This window comes from Entelurus aequoreus, linkage group LG15 (assembly GCF_033978785.1).
Source record: "Entelurus aequoreus isolate RoL-2023_Sb linkage group LG15, RoL_Eaeq_v1.1, whole genome shotgun sequence".
Taxonomy (NCBI): domain Eukaryota; kingdom Metazoa; phylum Chordata; class Actinopteri; order Syngnathiformes; family Syngnathidae; genus Entelurus; species Entelurus aequoreus.
This window is the reverse complement of record NC_084745.1, coordinates 45361036-45383649: the sequence shown is the minus strand read 5'-3', so window position 1 is coordinate 45383649 and position 22614 is coordinate 45361036. Positions and strand designations below refer to the sequence as shown.

Below are 22614 nucleotides of genomic sequence, written 5' to 3'. Positions count from 1 at the left end.
AGTTTTAATATAATACACAAATTAAAGAGTTTTTGTAGTTTAAATGATATAACACAAAATAAAGATGCCTTTTTGTAGTTTAATAAGATAATACACACAATAAAGATACTTTTTGTGTTTCCAATAAATATAGAATACAACATAAAGATACTTTTTTTGTTCTAATAAATCTAGAATACAAAATAAAGTTACTCGTTGTTGTTCCAATAGGATAATACACAAAATAAAGACTATTTTGTATAGTTCAGTATGATAATGCACACAATTACGACTTTTTGTTGTTCCAATATGATGATAGACAAAATAACGATGTTTACACTGCAGTTCAGAAATATAATACACAAAATAGAGATACTTTTTGTAGTTTTTTATTATTATAACACACTAAATAAAGATACTTTTTGTTGTTCCAATATGATAACACACAAAATAATTAGGGATATCCGATATTCCGATATCAACTGATACCAATATCAACTGATACCGATATACAGTATACAGTCGTGGAATTAACACATTATTATGCCTAATTTGGACAACTAGGTAAAATAAAATAAGATAAATACATTAAAAACATTTTCTTGAATAAAAAAGAAAGTAAAACAATATAAAAACAGTTACATAGAAACTAGTAATTAATGAAAATGAGTAAAATTAACTGTTAAAGGTTAGTACTATTAGTGGACCAGCAGCACGCACAATCATGTGTGCTTACGGACTGTATCCCTTGCAGACTGTATTGATATATATTGATATATAATGTAGGAACCAGAATATTAATAACAGAAAGAAACAACCCTTTTGTGTGAATGAGTGTAAATTAGGGAGGGAGGTTTTTTTGGGTTGGTGTACTAATTGTAAGTGTATCTTGTGTTTTTTATGTTGATTTAATATAAAAAAAATAAAAAAACCGATACAGATAAAAAAAAAGATACCGATAATTTCCGATATTACATTTTAAAGCATTTATCGGCCGATAATATCGGCCTGCATCTCTAAAAATAATGTTTTTGTAGTTTGATATGATAATACACAAACTAAAGATACTTTCTGTTGTTCCAATATCGTAATGCACAAAATAAAGATACTCTTTGTAGTTTATTATTACAATACACAGAATAAAGATACATTTTGTAGATCAATATAATACACAAAACACTTTTTTAATTTTTTGCAGCGCCAGGGGGTTGTAAATTCAAAGTAACTAAAATAGAATACAATATACACTACTGTTCAAAAGTTTAGGGTCACATTGAAATGTTCTTCTTTTTGAAGGAAAAGCACTGTACTTTTCAATGAAGATAACTTCAAACTAGTCTTAACTTTAAAGAAATACACTCTATACATTGCTAATGTGGGAAATGACTATTCTAGCTGCAAATGTCTGGTTTTTGGTGCAATATCTACATAGGTGTATAGAGGCCCATTTCCAGCAACTATCACTCCAGTGTTCTAGTGGTACAATGTGTTTGCTCATTGGCTCAGAAGGCTAATTGATGATTAGAAAACCCTTGTGCAATCATGTTCACACATCTGAAAACAGTTTAGCTCGTTACAGAAGCTACAAAACTGACCTTCTTTTGAGCAGATTGAGTTTCTGGAGCATCACATTTGTGGGGTCAATTAAACGCTTAAAATGGCCAGAAAAAGAGAACTTTCATCTGAAACTCGACAGTCTATTCTTGTTCTTAGAAATGAAGGCTATTTTGTGCAAACTTTTGAACGGTAGTGTGTATATATATATATATATATATATATATATATATATATATATATATATATATATATATATATAAACAAAGTACAAAGCCATAGGCTCTCTCAATTTCAGTAAATAACTTACATTTGGAACACAGCTTTTTTGTTGTTAGAGGTGATAATACACAAAATTGAGATACACTTTCGCCCTCTTATGACGTAACACATATGCGACTAACGCAATGGCGCGGGAGATTAAATGTTATTTACTCATTAATTTATTTACTAATTAAAACGCATTCTCTACACCGTTTGAATAAAATACATTTATGATAACAATGCTGCTCGTTAACATTCCGAGAGTAATATTTAGTCGTCGGAACACGAACGTTTCCCGCCTGGTTGAACACGAATGAGGACACACTTTGAAGTGAAGCAAGCCGACCGTCAAGCCAAGTTTAGCCCGACTCTTTTTCGGAAGGAGATATGAGTAAAGTTATTCTTCGCCCGGACATGAGAGACGTGTTTATTTGCTGCTGTTGGCTGCGGGCGGAGGTGAAATAGTTCACAGCCACACGTCGCGCAGTGCGGCTGGACCTGGCAGGTACGTCCACGTCTGCAATGTCTGCACACTTTGGCGCCACTGAAAAACATCCAAATGAATTAAAAATGATGCCTGTAAATGTTTTTTGTTAAGCGAAATGTCCTACACGTTAATTCCAATTCATATTCAATCGTTTAAATTGAGTAAATTAATTTAAACTACAGGGAACTCTGGAAAAGTAACGTGTTACTCCAGTCGTCCCTCGTTTATCGCGACACAAACTAAATCCCTGTGAAGCTGGAATGATTAATTATACAATATTTTCATGGACGGAGCATAAAAACCTGTATAAATACTCTTTTCAACATTATGCGAGCCCCTCAGACATGAAATAACACAATTTAATAAATCAGCGCAAGGCTCATTTAATACACTAAGCAGGGGTGGCCAGACTTTTCCCACTGAGGGCCGCACACGGACAAATTTAAGCATGCGGGGGCCATTTTGATATTATTCATTTTCAAACCATATCAAATAATAGGGATTTTTTTTAAACCTTGGGGCGGCGTGGCGAAGTTGGTAGAGTGGCCGTGCCAGCAATCGGAGGGTTGCTGGTTACTGGGGTTCGATCCCCACCTTCTACCATCCTGGTCATGTCCGTTGTGTCCTTGGGCAAGACACTTCACCCTTGCTCCTGATGGCTGCTGGTTAGCGCCTTGCATGGCAGCTCCCGCCATCAGTGTGTGAATGTGTGTGTGAATGGGTGAATGTGGAAATAGTGTCAAAGCGCTTTGAGTACCTTGAAGGTAGAAAAGCGCTATACATTTATAACCTTTATGGCTCCCGGGGACCTTAAACACAGTCATTAAAATGTTAAAAATAAGTCAAATTATTATTATTTTATTTTTATTTAATGCTTACAGTAAATCTCTATATCAACTTCAGGTTGATATAAGGTAAAACATGAAAATATTTTATGCCTTTTCTGTCAAAGACAACTTTGTTTTTTATAGTAAAACTGAACTATGCATCCATCCATCTTCTGCTTATCTGAGGTCGAGTCGCGGGGGCAGCAGCCTAAGCAGGGAAGCCCAGACTTCCCTCTCCCCAGCCACTTTGTCCAGCTCTTCCCGGGGGATCCCGAGGCGTTCCCAGGCCAGCCGGGAGACATAGTCTTCCCAACGTATCCTGGGTCTTCCCCGTGGCCTCCTACCAGTCGAACGTGCCCTAAACACCTCCCTATGGTGGCATCCTGACCAGATGCCCGAACCACCTCATCTGGCTCCTCTCCATGTGGAGGAGCAGCGGCTTTACTTTGAGTTCCCCCCGGATGGCAGAGCTTCTCACCCTATCTCTAAGGGAGAGCCCCGCCACCCGGCGGAGGAAACTCATTTCGGCCGCTTGTACCCGTGATCTTGTCCTTTCGGTCATAACCCAAAGCTCATGACCATAGGTGAGGATGGGAACGTAGATCGACCGGTAAATTGAGAGCTTTGCCTTCCGGCTCAGCTCCTTCTTCACCATAACGGATCGATACAGCGTCCGCATTACTGAAGACGCCGCACCGATCCGCCTGTCGATCTCACGATCCACTCTTCCCTCACTCGTGAACAAGACTAGGCAGTATTTAGTAATTAGAGCCCTAAAAGATCAATAATGCAGGACACAATTGATTTTAATTATTTAATGTTTTTGAGTAATCACAGTGAAAAGTTAAATAAAATCCCACTAAATATATTTGGGATCCAAAAGGTGCCCCACTCTTAAAGTGATACATTTTCATTCGTTTTATTTTAACTTTCAACACTTAAGTTACGAGATCAACTTCAGATATATCTGTCGATTTTACGTTTGAACTATTATTTTGTTTGTTTTATGCTCTTTTGTCAAATAAAACTTTGATCTTTTTATATGGCAACCACACAATATATGCAATATTTTTTTCACATAAAACATTTTATAGTGACAATTTTGAAGTAATTGGAGCCATGAATAGGTCAATAATTCATTATAACATAGATTTTTTTTTTTTTTTTTTTTTTTTGAGCAATGGCAAAAAAAAGAAAAAGAAAGAAAGACAAAATAAAAAACAGCCTGCGTAGCAGCTTTGTGTCAACATTGCAACTTTTTCTCGTTAGATTTCACCTCATTCCACTTTTTTTAAATGTTTTTTTTAATTTTTGCAATAATATCAATTTTGCAATTTTTGCAGAATGTGTGGCGGGCCGGTAAACAATTAGCTGTGGGCCGCACTTTGGACACCCCTGCACTACAGTAATGCTGATTGAGGCTGAGCCAATCAGTGGCCACGATACTGAACAGCGCACTCTGATTGGTTTGGTCTCCACTAGTGGCCGATACTACCGTAGTATTCATCGTTTTAGGTTTTTTTTATGCTTAATTTAGGACAGATTTTTTTTAGTATATGTTTTAATGACACAAAACAATATTGCAATGTGGTAAAACTGCAATAGTTAATGCGCAATGTGGCGAAGGACGACTGTAATTTTACTTTGCAATGTAAGAAATAATTTAAATCCTTCAGTTGTTATTTTGGTATTACACATTATCTCTATTGTGCTATTAAGACAAAACATATGTATTCAGTTAAAATTCCAAACTTTAGTCATGTCCCTGGGTTTTCACTCAGTCCCTCTAAAAAAAATGGAATATTCCAATAGTCACAGGAAATTGCAACATTCAGATCCTGTAGGAAGTCCAATAATAAGTTCACATATTAATTTTTTGGTGTAATTTATTATATTTTCACTACTGTATGACTGAAGAATTCTGTTGCCTATTTTTTTTTAATTGTATTGGGGGTTTTATAAATTATTTTTTGTTGTACATACATTTTCCATAAATGTACTTTTTTTTTTTTTGGTTTATTTGAAATAAGGATGGATACAGAAACATAGATATCTGAAACAGTCATCCAATGTATGCATCATGTTTGTAGCCAAAGCTAATTTACAACACTTGTCCCCAACAACAACAACAACACAGATCTGACATCATTAAAATAGGAAAATAAAAAGAATGAGGCAAAGATGAGTCGATGATAATGATAATAGTAATAATACAAAGTGCAAACTAGATAAAAGCCAATAATAATAATAATAACACAGACAAAGTGCAAACTAGATAAGAACCAATTAGTAAAAATGAGTAAAAACTAAACATGGGAACACGATTGTTGCTCAACTAGTCACAATTTTGTTTGTTTTTTGAAAGTGACAAGTGCAGGTATACTTTTCAAAGTGTCAGGTAGAGAGTTCCATAGTTGTGGTCCTTTTATTGAAAATGTAATGTGGCTATATTTGCTAATTCTATGCTAAAAACTCCCTTTCAGTGAGTTACTTTCAGTCCTGTTACTCAAACAAGTAATTTCGCCAAGAGTATACAGTAAAAAAAAAAAATGTAATAACGTTTCCTAACGTGCCAATGCACATACCGGTAGTTTAATATGGGTTTTATCAGATTTACTGATGACAAAAGACAGAAAAGTAGTTTAAAAAAAACAAAAAACGTTACAAGCAAATACATTGACATGGTGGAATTGTCCATGCATGTAAAAAAAATGAGGAACACATTTATGTCAATGTATGAATATAATGAAAAATATTAATATATTTCAGAAAGCTAAATATTATGTGGATTCATTGCACAAAGTAAAACAAATCAAGCCATTATTTCTTGCAATGCTTTGAAATGTATAAAACATTTTTTTGAAACTCTTCCATGATATTTCCAATTATATAGATGTACTTTACCAGAAAATGAAGCAAAATGTAAGTTTACTTTATTAAAAGTCATGCACAATACATACTGTACAGTTAAAACAACACATACGCTTTTTCCCAGTGATTTTAAGTGTTGACCGCTAGAGGGCACTCCAGGCTTTGTGAACAAGGGCTTACAAAAACAATTGTTTATTATAATAAGACATGGAAATAAAAAATACTTTTTGTAGTTTAATATGATAATACACGGATATAAAGTTACTTTTTTGTAGTTTATTAAGATAATACACACAATAAAGATACATTTTGTATTTCCAATAAATATAGAATACAATATAAAGATAATTTTTGTTGTTCCAATAGGATAATACACAAAATAAAGACTATTTTTACGGTTCAGTATGATAATACACACAATTAAGATACTTTTTGTTGTTCCAATATGATAATACACAAAATAAAGATGTTTACACTGCAGTTCAGAAGTATAATACACAAAATAAAGATACTTTTTGTAGTTTATTATTAAAACACACAAAATAAAGATACCTTTTGTTGTTCCAATATGATATTACACAAAATAGTGTTTTTGTAATAATACATAAGTCGTTCCAATATCGTAATGCACAAAATAAAGATACTGTTTGTAGTTTATTATTACCGTTTTAGTCATTTCCAGCTGAATATCAGGTCACTCCCGGCTCTCACAGCATCTTCCCTATCTGAATCGCTTCCACTGCCCACTAGTCCTTCACTTGCACTTTACTCATCCACAAATCCGCTCAAATTAATGGGGAAATCGTCGCTTTCTCGGTCTGAATCTCTCTCACTTCATGCGGCCATCATTGTAAACAATAGGGAACTTTGCGTATATGTTCAATTGACTACGTCACGCTACTTCCGGTAGGGGCAAGCCTTTTTTTTATCAGATACCAAAAGTTGCGATCTTTATCGTCGTCGTTCTATACTAAATCCTTTCAGCAAAAATATGGCAATAATGCGAAATGATCAAGTATGACACATAGAATAGATCTGCTATCCCCGTTTAAATAAAAAAAATTCATTTCAGTAGGCCTTTAAATCAACATAACAGCCTGGCATGGACTGAAAAAGGCACAACATTTTTTTTACAGTAAAATAGTTTTTGCATTTTTTATTTTAAATGCATTGTTACCATATCTGAGTGATTGTGTAGAAATATGGGGAAACAACTACAAATGTGCGCTTCATGCTCTAACGGTGTTACAAAAAAGATCAATTAAAATAACACATAATGTTGGTTGTAGAGAACATACAAACCCTTTATTTATTGAATTACAATTATTGAAATTCAACGATTTGGTGCATTTGCAAACAGCTAAAATGATGTACAAAGCAAACTACAACCTGCTAGCCAAGAATGTACAACAATTCTTCTCAACAAAAGAGGAGAAATATAACCTTAGAGGAAAATCTAATTTAAAACATTTGTATGCACGTACAACACTTAAAACCTTTAGCATATCAGTATGTGGAATTAAATTATGGAATGGATTAAGCAAAGAAATCAAACAAAGCACCAATATGATTTAGTTTAAGAGACGGTTCAAACTACAAGTGTTCACAAAGTGCACAGAACAAGAAGTATGATGAACATCTTGAACCCTTTTTTTTTTTTTTTGAGATAAAGATTATTTATGTATTTAATATTTGTCTACTTACTATGGTATATTATTTGTTTATTATTTATTTATTCACTGCTCTGTTACAGAGAACAAAGAAATGGGATACAATTGCTATGGTATGAAAAGGGGTAGGATTAAATAAGCTCAGCTTCTTCCTACTCCTTTTCGGACGTGCTGTAATGAAACAACTGGAAATATGTGATGCATTACATTGTATCGTATGCATCTTCCAAATCAACTGAAATGAAACTAAACTAATTTATAATTATTAAATATTCAATCAGATCAATGTGCAGAACACTTTTCTTAAATAACCCAACAAAGAGCTAAAGCACGTACAACACTTAAGACCTTCAGTATATCAGTATGTGGAATTCAATTATGGAATGGATTAAGCAAAGCAATCAAACAATTTACTAATATGTCCACTTCAAGAAGCTCTTCAAACTTAAAGTGTTTACAAAGTACAAAGAAGAAGAACCATGATAAACATTCTGAATTTATTTAATTCATCCATTCTTTCACTCTCAAAATAATCTTACGTATCTCATTATATGGAATGTAACTTACTTCACCCATTACTATTTATCTATTTATTTTTATTGTGATTACTTATGGAGTACATTGTGAATAAATTGAGAACAGGAAGTGAACAAAAAAGTTTAGCAACTGTTATGTAAAAGAAAAGGGGTAGGATTAAATAAGCTCTGCTTCTTCCTACTCCTTGATTAAATAAGCTTAGCTTCTTCCTACTCCTTTTCGAACATGTTGAAAAGAGAAACTGGAAATTGTGATGTATCATGTTGTATGCTTGCATGTTCGAAATAAACTCAAACATTTAGGTAATTATATCTTCCAATTATACATTTTATTTCCACCAATATTATTTTGGTCGGTCGATGTGATTGTCCATCAAAACAGAACGTTGAGCAACCGCCATAAAAGCCATTCATTACCTTTTATGACATGCTAACAGCCAGAGCGCTCAGTGACTCTCACGCCGACATCTTGGCTAAGCTGAAGACGGCAAAAAGCTTCTACTTCGTGTTCCTCCACTTGGATGTTAAAGGTGATGTAGTCTGTGACCATGTTGTCGTTCTGGCTGCTGCTCTTCACTCTGGCCTTCAGTCCTTCGCGTGTGCGCTCACGCTGGAGCTGCGATAACCATGTCTGTGTTCCTGACGACTTCACCGACAACTTTGGCGATGCCAGCGACGAACAGCACTGTAAGTACATACTGTACACACATGTCAAATATACACCGCGTGAAATCAGTAAAGTAGTGTACATGAAGTCCCACTGTAAGTACATGCAAATACATTCCAAAGACTGAACTCAAGATGTACACACACTACCATGCATTACATAATATGTTACACAGTAAATTACATACATGGAATTAATACTTTAGCATGGAATAACAGCACATATGCTACATTACAGTACATTTCCACAAAATCAATACCTTTAGATCAGGGGTGTCAAACTCGTTTTCATTGAGGGCCACATCGCAGTAATGGTTGCCTTCATAGGGCCACTTTTTTAAAATTAATTCAAATCAGGCATGCGGGCAATAACCTGTGATTAATCATCAAAAAATAAATAAATAATTTGAGAGCATTGATATAAATGTGTACCAGTAAACCCCTCATATTATTACATTATTGCCTATGCACTTGATTATTAGATTTTTTTCATGTACAAATTAATCGATACATCATACGTAAAGGTGACAAGTAGGGATGTCCGATAATATCGGACTGCCGATATTATCGGCCGATAAATGCTTTAAAATGTAATATCGGAAATTATCGGTATCGGTTTCAAAATTAACGGTATCAGTTTCAAAAAGTCCAATGTATGACTTTTTAAAACGCCGCTGTGTACACGGACAGAGGGATAAGTACAGAGCGCCAATAAACCTTAAATGCACTGCCTTTGCGTGCCGGCCCAGTCACATAATATCTACGGCTTTTCACACACACAAGTGAATGCAAGGCATACTTGGTCAACAGCCATACAGGTCACACTGAGGGTGGACGTATAAACAACTTTAACACTGTTACAAATATGCGCCGCACTGTGAACCCACACCAAACAAGAATGACAAAACACATTTCGGGAGAACATCCGCACCGTAACACACCTCAACCTCCTCATGCTCTCTCAGGGAGAGCATGTCCCAAATTCCAAGCTGCTGTTTTGAGGCATGTTAAAAAAAATAATGCACTTTGTGACTTCAATAATAAATATATGGCAGTGCCATGTTGGCATTTTTTTTCCATAACTTGAATTGATTTATTTTGGAAAACCTTGTTACATTGTTTAATGCATCCAGCGGGGCATCGCAACAAAATTAGGCATATCCATCCATCCATCCATTTTCTACCGCTTATTCCCTTCGGGGTCGCGGGGGGCGCTGGAGCCTATCTCAGCTACAATCGGGCGGAAGAATAATGTGTTAATTCCACCACTGTATATATCGGTATTGGTTGATATCGGAATCGGTAATTAAGAGTTGGACAATATCGGAATATCGGATATCGGCTAAAAAGCCATTATTGGACATCTCTAGTGACAAGTAAATATTCAACGGTTTATTTTTATCTTTACTAACCTATTTTTGTAATACACTATATAATGTAATATTTGGCATTATTAGATAACGTTTAAAAGATGCATTTTTTCCTGTCAAAATTAAAATAATTATTTTCATTTAGTAAAAAAATGAAGTATTTTATCAACACACACTTTTCCCATGCTTTCTCGGGCCTCATACAATGATGTGGCGGGCCAGATCTGGTCACGGGCCTTTTTTTGTTGTTGTAATTAATCAATCCAACAAAATAATACACAATAATACCATAATAATACAATTCCAATTCCAAAACCAAACCTGGCCCAGCAACATTCAGAATAGCAATCAACAGAGAAATTGAGAGGACACACAAACATGACACAAAACTAGAGATGTCCGATAATATCGGAAATTATCGGTATCGTTTTTTTTATTATCGGTATCGTTTGTTTTTTTTTTGTTTTTTTTAATTAATTTTTTTATTTTTATTAAATCAACATAAAAAACACAAGATACACTTACAATTAGTGCACCAACCCAAAACACCTCCCTCCCCCATTTACACTCATTCACACAAAAGGGTTGTTTCTTTCTGTTATTAATATTCTGGTTCCTACATTATATATCAATATATATCAATACAGTCTGCAAGGGATACAGTCCGTAAGCACACATGATTGTGCGTGCAGCTGGTCCACTAATAGTACTAACATTTAACAGTTAATTTTACTAATTTTCATTCATTACTAGTTTCTATGTAACTGTTTTTATATTGTTGTACTTTCTTTTTTATTCAAGAAAATGTTTTTAATTTATTTATCTTATTTTACTAATTTTTTAAAAAAGTACCTTATCTTCACCATACCTGGTTGTCCAAATTAGGCATAATAATGTGCTAATTCCACGACTGCATACATCGGTTGATATCGGTATCGGTTGGTATCGGTAATTAAAGAGTTGGACAATATCGGATATCGGCAAAAAGCCATTATCGGACATCCCTACACAAAACAATCCAAAAGTAGTCAAACAAAAATTAATAATATCAACAACAGTATTAATAAGAATTCCAAAATAACAGTGATTAAAAATCCCTCGTTGACATTATCACAGCCATTTATAAAAAAATTAAAACATTTAAAAAATGAACAATAGTGTCACTGTGGCTTACACTTGCATCACATCTCATAAGCTTGACGACACACTGTGTCCAATATTTTCTACAAAGATAAAATAAGTCATAGTTTAGGGTCACTTAATAGTTAAAATACATTTAAATAATGGATCCCATATTCCAATATATGACTCCTTATTATCTCAACTAAATGCAGTTTTCTTTACTGATATCATTTCCATAGCTTGAGTTTGACACCTGTGCTTTAGAGAATGAAACCAATAAGTACACTACTCTAGTATGAAATCAATAGATACATACACAACATTATTTTATCATTAAATCTATAAGTACGAATATTACTTAAGCATGAAATCAATAACCACATTACATTACCATGAAATCACTCAGTACATAAACATATATACTGTACATACACAGTACAGAGAGATACATACAGTGCATCCGGAAAGTATTCACAGCGCTTCACTTTTTCCACATTTTGTTATGTTACAGCCTTATTATTCCAAAATAGAATCATTTCATTTTTGTCCTCAAAATTGTACAGGCAATACCCCATTATGACGATGAGAAAAGTAAAAAAAAAAAAAAAAATGCATCCATCCATCTTCTTCCGCTGATCTGAGGTCGGGTCGTGGGGGCAGCAGCCTAAGCAGAGAAGCCCAGACTTCCCTCTACCCAGTTACTTCATCCAGCTCCTCCCGGGGAATGGGGGGGTTCTGAGGCGTTTCCAGGCCAGCTGGGAGACAGTCTCTCCAACGTGACATACACATTTATTAAACGTAAACAATTATATATAAGTATTCACAGCCTTTGCTCAGTGCTTTGTTGATGCACCTTTGGCAGAAATTACAGCCTCAAGTCTTTTTGAATACGATGCCACAAGCTTGGCACATCTATCTTTGGGCAGTTTGGCCCATTCCTCTTTGCAGCACCTCTCAAACTCCATCAGGTTGAATGGGCAGCGTTGGTTTTCATCCAGGATGTCTCTGTACATTGCTGCATTCATCTTAGTCTAGTCAAGGAGGTGACCAAGAACCTGACCATCACTCTGTCAGAGCTACAGCATTCCTCTGTGGAGAGAGGAGAACCTTCCAGAAGGACAACCATCTCTGCAGCAATCCACCAATCAGCCTTATATCCATTTTGGAATAAGGCTATAACATAACAACATGTGGAAAAAGCGGAGTGCTGTGAATACTCTATGGTCTGTATTGCTGTTCATGACAAAATGATGTATTTTTACACGTATGGTGGATGTATCTTGTCATCAGGACTAGTAGAGTAGTCCTGTGGTGATGTAGTAAAGGTGTGTTTGTGTGGTTTTGTGCCACAGGTTCCGACTATAAGAGGTGTGACTTTGAAGAAGGCTTGTGTGACCTGATCCAAAGTTCAGAACCCTTTTCGAAGTGGAGCAGAAGCAGGAAGGTCTCAGCCATCACAGGAGACCACAGCAGCAACCAATCAGGTTAGGACAGGGGTCGGCAACCCAAAATGTTGAAAGAGCCATATTGGACCAAAAATACAAAACAAATCTGTCTGGAGCTGCAAGAAACTATAAGCCTTATATAAGTGTTATAATGAAGGCAACACATGATTTAATGGTCTATATTAGCAATAATAGCCTACTATCAAAATGACTATGTGTCGCAGGCTGATGCAAATCCTCGTTGACAGAAATGTTGAAACTTAATATTTATTTTACACATTTTTACAACATTGGAAAACATTAGTAAAACTTCTTAGAGGGTGAGATAACTCCTGGAAATTACTGGGTTAGAATGGCCAAAGGTATAGATGTGTGTGTCCAAGTTAAAGGAAATGGAAGGATGTCTTCTTCTAATGAATTTATTACAATCTTTGCAAGCTTGGTAACATTTGCTGTCGTCGAAAACGGCACACAAACAACTATCAGAAATGCAGCCAATATTACATACGGATAATGTCATGAGACATGTAAATATAAATTAAATACACAGAGGACATAAGTAAAGGAAATTAAATGATCTCAAATATACCTAGAAACGAGGCATAATGATGCAATATGTACACACAGCTAGCCTAAATAGCATGTTAGCATCGATTAGCTTGCAGTCATGCACAAACCAAATATGTCTGATTAGCACTCCAACAAGTCAATAACATCAACAAAGCTCACTTTTGTGCATTCACGCACAGCATAAAGCGTTTGGTGGACAAAATGAGACAAAGAAGGAGTGGCATAAAACACGTCTTTCTGTGGCAGCGTCGCAGAAAGTTGTACATGTAAACAAACTACGGTGAGTTCAGGAACCGCCGAAATTAGTAGGACAAAACGGCGCTCGCCAAATGCTCTCATCAGTGAAGCATGTTTAATATAAACAGTGGGATTTCTAACAATTAGAAATATTTGTGTCATGTTTGTTCTCCTACAGAAACATATTAAAATAAAAAATATATTTTTCCCCTTCCATTTTCCATTTTCATACAATTTTGAAAAAGATCCAAGGAGCCACTAGGGCGGCGCTAAAGAGTTAGGAAGATGCAGTGAATGCTATGATATTTATAAAAGGTATTTATTTTATATCTACTGGGGAAATGTTTAACGTCTTTACTGCCTGCATTCTGTTCTTCCTCAGCATATTTCCTGTCGCTTGTGGCCAGCACAGGAAGTGATGTACGAGCACAAGTTTTCAGTCCATCCTTTGTGGCGACTGACACCTGCCAGGTATTCCATTGACAGTTACCGATCCACTGAGGACCTTGTTTAATGAGACATAACAACACGCACATAACCTTCCATCCTTGTCGCTTCCTGTCATCAGATGAGCTTCTACTACCACGTCTTGGCCCAACATGGAGCTCTGCAGGTTCTGACAGAGAGCAGTCCACTGGGTCACAGCACTGTGGTGTGGACACGGTCCAGTCCGACGACCGAGTGGCAGCACGCCGTCGTCGGTTTCAGCAGCAAGAGCACGTTTCACGTCAGTAGCAGCATGTTAAAAAATATCATCATTCTAGCTTGACTCGCAAGATGGTATAGAAATATGGAGCGCTCCTATATTGACATATTTATGGTAGGAGACATAAAGGCCTACTGAAATGCGATTTTCTTATTTAAACGGGGATAGCAGGTCCATTCTATGTGTCATACTTGATTATTTCGCGATATTGCCATATTTTTGCTGAAAGGATTTAGTAGAGAACATCGACGATAAAGTTTGCAACTTTTGTTCGCTGATAAAAAAGCCTTGCCTGTACCGGAAGTAGCGTGACGTCACAGGTTGTGGAGCTCCTCACATCTGCACATTGTTTACAATCATTCCCACCAGCAGCGAGAGCAATTCGGACCGAGAAAGCGACGATTACCCCATTAATTTGGGCGAGGATGAAAGATTCGTGGATGAGGAAAGTGAGAGTGAAGGACTAGAGGGCAGTGGAAGCGATTCAGATAGGGAAGATGCTGTGAGAGGCGGGTGGGACCTGATATTCAGCTGGGAATGACTAAAACAGTAAATAAACACAAGACATATATATACTCTATTAGCCACAACACAACCAGGCTTATATTTAAAGGCCTACTGAAATGTTTTTTTTAAATTTAAACGGGAATAGCAGATCCATTCTATGTGTCATACTTGATCATTTCGCGATATTGCCATATTTTTGCTGAAAGGATTTAGTAGAGAAAATCGACGATAAAGTTCGCAACTTTTGCTCGCTGATAAAAAAAGCCTTGCCTGTACCGGAAGTAGCGTGACGTCACAGGAGCTAGTATTCCTCACATTTCCCCATTGTTTACAATGGAGCGAGAGAGATTCGGACCGAGAAAGTGACGATTACCCCATTAATTTGAGCGAGGATGAAAGATTCGTAGATGAGGAACGTTACAGTGAAGGACTTGAGAGGCAGTGATGGACGTATCTTTTTTCGCTCTGACCGTAACTTAGGTACAAGCTGGCTCATTGGATTCCACACTCTCTCCTTTTTCTATTGTAGATCACAGATTTGTATTTTAAACCACCTCGGATACTATATCCTCTTGAAAATGAGAGTCGAGCACGCGAAATGGACATTTAAAGTGACTTTTATCTCCAAGACAATACATCGGTGACACACTTAGCTACTGAGCTAACGTGCTAGCATCGTTCTCAAATGAAGATAGAAACAAAATAAATAAACCCCTGACTGGTAGGATAGACAGAAGAGCAAAAATACTATTAAACCATGTACATGTAACTACACGGTTAAAAATTCTCAGCCTGGTAGGCTTAACAATGCTGTTGCTAACGACGCTAAAGCTAATTTAGCAACTTAGCAACCGGAACTCACAGAACTAGGCAAGGCAAGGCAAGGCAACTTTATTTGTATAGCGCTTTTCATACACAAGGCAGACTCAAAGTGCTTCACAGACAACAAAGTGAAATGAAAGAAAATAAAAGCAAAATTAAAATGCAGACAATAAAAATAAAAACAGTGCAGATGTTAAAAGTTAAAAGATTAAAAGATTTAGCTGAAAGCTAAGGTGAACATAAAAGTCTTCAGTCTAGTTTTAAAAGTAGTGAGAGTTGGGGAGAGTCTGACATCTTCAGGAAGTTTATTCCAGCTATGTGTTGCATAGTGACTGAATGATGCTCTCCCTTGATTTGAGTTTACTCTTGGAACCGCTAACAGATTGGTCTCAGAAGATCTTAGTGATCTAGAGGGCGTATATAGTGGGAGCATATCAGTGATATACTTGGGCCCTAGACCATGTAGTGATTTATATGTGAGCAGGAGGATTTTGAAATCTATTCTCTGATGTACAGGGAGCCAATGTAAGGATTTAAGAATTGGTGTAATGTGCTCACATTTTTTGGTCTTTGTTAGAACTCTAGCAGCAGCGTTCTGAACAAGCTGTAGCTGCCTGACAGTTTTTTTGGGAAGACCTGCAAGGAGACCATTACAATAGTCTAGCCTACTGGTAATAAAGGCATGTACAAGTTTTTCTAAGTCTTGAGCTGACATGAGCCCTCTAAGTCTTTTTACATTTTTGAGGTGATAGTAGGCCGATTTTGTTACTGATTTGATGTGACTGTCGAAATGTAAATCAGAATCTAAAATAACCCCAAGATTTCTGGCTTTATTTGAGGTTTTCAGGGACAGTGATTTAAGGTGTTGGATGACTTTAAACCTTTCTTTTTTAGCACCAAAAACAATTATCTCAGTTTTATCTTCATTTAGTTGTAGGAAATTTTGGCACATCCAGTGTTTGACTTGCTCAATGCACTGGCACAGAAGATCTATGGGGCGATAGTCATTTGGTGATAGCGCTACATAGATTTGGGTGTCATCGGCATAGCAATGATGGTCAATGTTATTATTTTGCATGATTTGTCCTAGTGGGAGCATATAGATGTTAAATAAAGTCGGCCCCAAGATTGAACCTTGGGGGACTCCACACGTTACGTTGGTTGGTTCTGATACAAAGTCACCAATGGAAACAAAATAGTTCCTATCTTGTAGATATGACTTGAACCAGCTTAAAACTGTGCCTGAGATCCCCACCCAGTTTTCCAACCTGTCCAAAAGTATTGAGTGGTCGACAGTGTCAAATGCAGCACTGAGGTCCAAAAGCATTAATACTGAAGTTTTGCCAGAGTCTGTGTTTAGACGGATGTCATTTATAACTTTAAGAAGGGCCGTCTCTGTGCTATGATAAAACATTAGCGCTCCACCTACGCCAGCCAGCCCTCATCTTCCCATCAACAGCCGTGCTCACCTGCGTTCCAGCGATCAACGGCGCGACGAAGGACTTCATCCGCGGGTTTGGTGGCAAGCATCAGCTAGGCGTCTTCTATCAGGGTAAGTAGTCTTTGTTGTGTTGCTGTAAGTGATGTACTTAGCCGCTAAGACACCGATCGATCCCACCTACAACGTTCTTCTTTGCAGCCTCCATTGTTCATTAAACAAATTGCAAAAGATTCACCAACACAGATGTCCAGAATACTGTGGAATTTTGTCGAAGAAAACAGAGCTTTGTGTATTGTGTCCAATAGGGCCCAAACACTTCCGTGCATTTTATGACGTCACGCGCATAAATCATATCCAAAGGAGATTTTCAACCGGAAGTGTGGCGGGAATTTGAAAATTGCACTTTATAAGTTAACCCGGCCGTATTGGCATGTGTTGCAATGTTAAGATTTCATCATTGATATATAAACTATCAGACTGCGTGGTCGGTAGTAGTGGGTTTCAGTAGGCCTTTAATATGCCACAAATTAATCCCACATAACAAACACCTCCCCCCTCCCGTCCATATAACCCACCAATACAAATCAAACACCCGCACAACACACTCAATCCCACAGCCCAAAGTACCGTTCACCTCCCCAAAGTTCATACAGCACATATATTTCCCCAAAGTCCCCAAAGTTACGTACGTGACATGCACATAGCGGCACGCACTTATGGGCAAGCGATCAAATGTTTGGAAGCCGCAGCTGCGTACTCACGGTACCGTGTCTGCGTATCCAACTCAAAGTCCTCCTGGTAAGAGTCTCTGTTGTCCCAGTTCTCCACAGGCCAATGGTAAAGCTTGACTGTCATCTTTCGGGAATGTAAACAATGAAACACCGGCTACGTGTTTGTGTTGCTGCAGCTGGCCGCTAATACACCGCTTCCCACCTACAGCTTTCTTCTTTGCTGTCTCCATTGTTCATTAAACAAATTGCAAAAGATTCACCAACACAGATGTCCAGAATACTGTGGAATTTTGCAATGAAAACAGACGACTTAATAGCTGGCCACAATGCTGTCCCAAAATGTCCGCTACAATCCGTGACGTCACGCGCAAACGTCATCATGCAGAGACGTTTTCAGCAGGATATTTCGCGGGAAATTTAAAATTGCACTTTACTAATCTAACCCGGCCGTATTGGCATGTGTTGCAATGTTAAGATTTCATCATTGATATATAAACTATCAGACTGCGTGGTCGGTAGTAGTGGGTTTCAGTAGGCCTTTAACTCATAAGAAGCCATTTCGAGTCAAAATGATGGGAAATATAAACTACTTTTGTTGTTGCTAAAATAATACTAATGATGTGTGTGACGCGGGATAAAATGACCTGTAAAATATATTTTTGTATTTAGCAAAGTGTCTTTTGCATTAATCTAAATGCATATTGAACAAATATAATTTAAAAGATTAATTTAAACAAAGGGTGTCCCGATACATTTTTTTCACTTCCGATATTGGAGCCTTGAGTGTAGGCCGATACCAATATCAAACCGATACAATATCAGCACGAATCATAACACATACTTAGTATTTTGTAGTGTAGTATGTTAGAAAAGGTTTGATCAGGTGAAATCACTCAGAGAACAATGATAGGTATGGAAAACACTAACTATATGACGGACTTATTTTAAGTTTAAGTGAAGTTTTTGTTTTTTTGGCGACAACTCGTGTTCGCAATAATTCATTAATTTAACTTGTGACACAGTAAATTGAATGATGCAAACACGTTTGTTACTGGATACTTTTTAATACGCTTCTGCCTTGGAGACTTTGTGTTTTTAAGTAATATGCAACTATAATTATTTGATCGTTGTTTATATTGACAAATGTGCTGTTTTAAACTACAATATTGTTCAATGAAAGAAACTTATTACATATGTCTAGCTTGTGTGCTATAGTGTGCTTAGCTGCTGTGTAGCTCCTTGTGGCCTATTGCCAACCTTGTGTGCTTATTGGATGACATTAACAGTCGCTGCTAACTGGCTGCAGGAGTGCTTGTATCAGATCTTATATCAGAGATTTTAGATGCAAACCGATATAATCTAATAATTTGCATTTTTGCTCAAATTGGATCAATATTGGATTGAGACACCGCTAATTTAAACTAATAAAATAGCAATTGTCAGTTCCTGCTTCCTAAAATTAGACTTTACCATGATATATGTAATTTAAATCCTTAAGAAATGTTATATATATATATATATATATATATATATATATACATATTTATATGTATGTATATATATATGTATATATATGTATGTATATATATATATATATATATATATATATATATATATATATATATATATATATATATATAACATTTCTTAAGGATTTAAATTACATATATCATGGTAAAGTCTAATTTTAGGAAGCAGGAACTGACAATTGCTATTTTATTAGTTTAAATTAGCGGTGTCTCAATCCAATATTGATCCAATTTGAGCAAAAATGCAAATTATTAGATTATATCGGCTTGCATCTAAAATCTCTGATATAAGATCTGATACAAGCACTCCTGCAGCCAGTTAGCAGCGACTGTTAATGTCATCCAATAAGCACACAAGGTAGTATATATGTGTATATATATATATATATATATATATATATATATATATATATATATATATATATATATATATATATATATAACCTTATTTTTGCTACTCCTTATCCTAATTATGTTTTAAGTTTATTTTCCTCAAAAAATTTATAATTTTGTTCAAATTCCTACAAAAATAAAATAAAAACAGTTGAATTATAATCTTTTGACACCCTACTAAAGCATTAAATTTGTTAAATTGATTAAAAATGGTTAAAAACCACAGAACTTTCTTCCAGAAGGTCTTATCTTTGTCCATGTGATGTGAGATGAAACAAAAATTGAGCTGTTTGGCCACAATACCCAGCAATATGTTTGGAGGAGAAAAGGTGAGGCCTTTAATCCCAGGTACACCATACCCAACGTCAAGCATGGTGGTGGTAGTATTATGCTCTGGGCCTGTTTTGCTGCCAATAGAACTGGTGCTTTACAGAGAGTAAATGGGACAATGAAAAAGGAGGATTACCTCCAAATTATTCAGGACAACCTGGGTCCTGGGCGCAGTTGGGTGTTCCAACAGGACAATGACCCCAAACACACGTCAAAAGTGGTAAAGGAATGGCTAAATCAGGCTAGAATTAAGGTTTAAGAATGGCCTACCAAAGTCCTGACTTAAACGTGTGGATAATGCTGAAGAAACAAGTCCATGTCAGAAAACCAAAAACATTTAGCTGAACTGCACCAATTTTGGAGTAGGAGTGGTCAAAAACTCAACCAGAAGCTTGCCAGAAGCTTGTGGATGGCTACCAAAAGCGCCTTATTGCAGTGAAACTTGCCAAGGGACATGTAACCAAATATTAGCATTGCTGTATGTATACTTTTGACCCAGCAGATTTGCTCACATTTTCAGTAGACCCATAATAAATTCATAAAAGAACCAAACTTCATGAAAGTTTTTTGTGACCAACTAGTATGTGCTCCAATCACTCTATCACAAAAAAATAAGAGTTGCAGAAATGATTGGAAACTCAAGACAGCCATGACATATGTTATATATATATATATATATATATATATATATATATATATATATATATATATATATATATATATATATATATATATATATATATATATATATGTATGTATATATATATATATATATATTTTATATATATATATATATATATATATATATATATATATATATATATATATATATATATATATATATATATAATGAATGTGTAGGGCAGCAAGGAGGTATGAGATTAGTGCCTCACAATAAGAAGGTCCTGGGTTTGATGCTCGGGGTCTTTCTGTGTGGAGTTTGCATGTTCGTGACTGTGAATGTGAATGTTGTGTGTCTAAGAGGTGGCGACTTGTCCAGGGTGTACCCCGCCTCCACCCGAATGCAGCTGCGATAGGGTCCAGCCACCCACAAAATAAAGTTGTTTAAGACACATTTTAAGTTTTCCTATGGGGTTGCCAACATGACAGATGAAGTCAAAGTAACGCTTAAGACAAAATCAAAACATGCTTATTGAATATTGTAACGTCCACACTCTAACAGGTGCTTTTTGTGTTAACCAGGTGGTGATTAAAGGACATCTAACAGCAGAAAGTGATGCTTCAGAGGTCCTCGCCATTGATGACATCTCCTTTAGTCCGCACTGTGTGCCCGGTAATCATGAATGACACGAAATCCATCATGACTTGACGTTATCACTTATTGAATCGCTGCAGTACCAGAGAACACCGGACCCCCTCCTACCACGGCTTGTCCCCCCTCCTGGTTTGCGTGTGGCAGTGGGCCGTGCATCGAGGACAGCAAAGTGTGTGACTTCACCCCGCAGTGTCCCCACGGAGACGACGAAAGCAACTGTCGTAAGCCCTGATGCTCGCCAAGCCCACCATAAGACAACAAACACATTATGATGCAGTGGAGTTGTACCAGCACAATAACAGAATATTAAATAAATAGCGTTTACACTGGTACCTTGGTTTTTAGCAGTACTTGGTTTGCGATAATATCGGCCGATAAATGCTTTAAAATGTAATATCGGAAATTATCGGTATCTGTTTCAAAAAGTAAAATGAATGACTTTTTAAAACGCCGCTGTACGGAGCGGTACACGGACGTAGGGAGAAGTAAAGAGCAGTCGCGTCTCCCAGTCAGCAGCCTCTCCCCTCTCCCCTCTCCCATTTCCCCTCTACCACACACAACACAGGAGTTGACGATTGCAGCATGAGAGGTTTACTGGCGACGCTTGATGACCTCTTCAAACCGCCGCGAGCGGAGCATATCAACAACAAGAGTGTATTGTTGCCGGTGCTGTAGCTGTGGCTAACAAGCGAGCTCGCTCGGTGACTGACTAACGACACCATGTCTATGGTTTGGGATTATTTTAAAGTGTGTCCGACGGATAAAAAAATGGCAATTTGCAATGACTGCAAAAAGTTGGTTATGCGAGGAGGAACCAAGTTGATCTCCCACCTCTTCAAGAATCATAAAGAGATACACGATGAATACAAGCGGAAGATGGACGAAAAGCAAACACGGAAAAAAAGTAGTACCACACAGTTGTCGCTTAAAGACTCCGCCGAGAAAAAACAAAAATACAACAAAAACCACCCCAAGGCGAAAGCCCACGGTGTGGTCAGGGGCAACGCACGCAGTATGGCAAAAGCTACGGTGGCTAATCTGCCCTGCATGGTGCACACTTTGAAGCTTGCAGTGAACAGAGGTGCCCTGTCTCAACGCAGCATTTCAGAAGCTCTGACTGACTGGTAGGCCACTTCAAGCACTCACCACTAGCTTGCAGCACATTTGTGTTACTCATACAAATACATTAGAGCAGGGCAGATTGAGCCCAGTTTATACTGTTATACAGTATGCCAGGCAGTCTTGCACTAAATCAGGACTATGTTATTGTTTACTTTATTA

The 22614-nt window shown here is 36.8% G+C and overlaps 1 protein-coding gene across 4 annotated transcripts in view; it reads left to right on the top strand.

Annotated features, from left to right (window-relative positions):
- Positions 1-22614, top strand: part of malrd1 (MAM and LDL receptor class A domain containing 1) — a 135609-nt gene that overhangs the window by 3800 nt on the left and 109195 nt on the right. For 2 of the 4 annotated variants that reach the window (XR_009821207.1, XM_062021611.1), the window contains exons 2-7: positions 8719-8875; positions 12699-12830; positions 13981-14069; positions 14167-14325; positions 21261-21351; positions 21414-21554. Coding sequence is in view for 3 of the 4 variants with exons in the window: in XM_062021611.1 (XP_061877595.1) it covers positions 8737-8875; positions 12699-12830; positions 13981-14069; positions 14167-14325; positions 21261-21351; positions 21414-21554 (751 nt within the window). In the remaining variant the exon portion in view is untranslated. Of the gene's footprint in view, positions 1-1940; positions 2303-8718; positions 8876-12698; positions 12831-13980; positions 14070-14166; positions 14326-21260; positions 21352-21413; positions 21555-22614 lie in introns of those variants that run through there. The other 2 variants (XM_062021612.1, XM_062021614.1) reach the window with 2 other exon arrangements.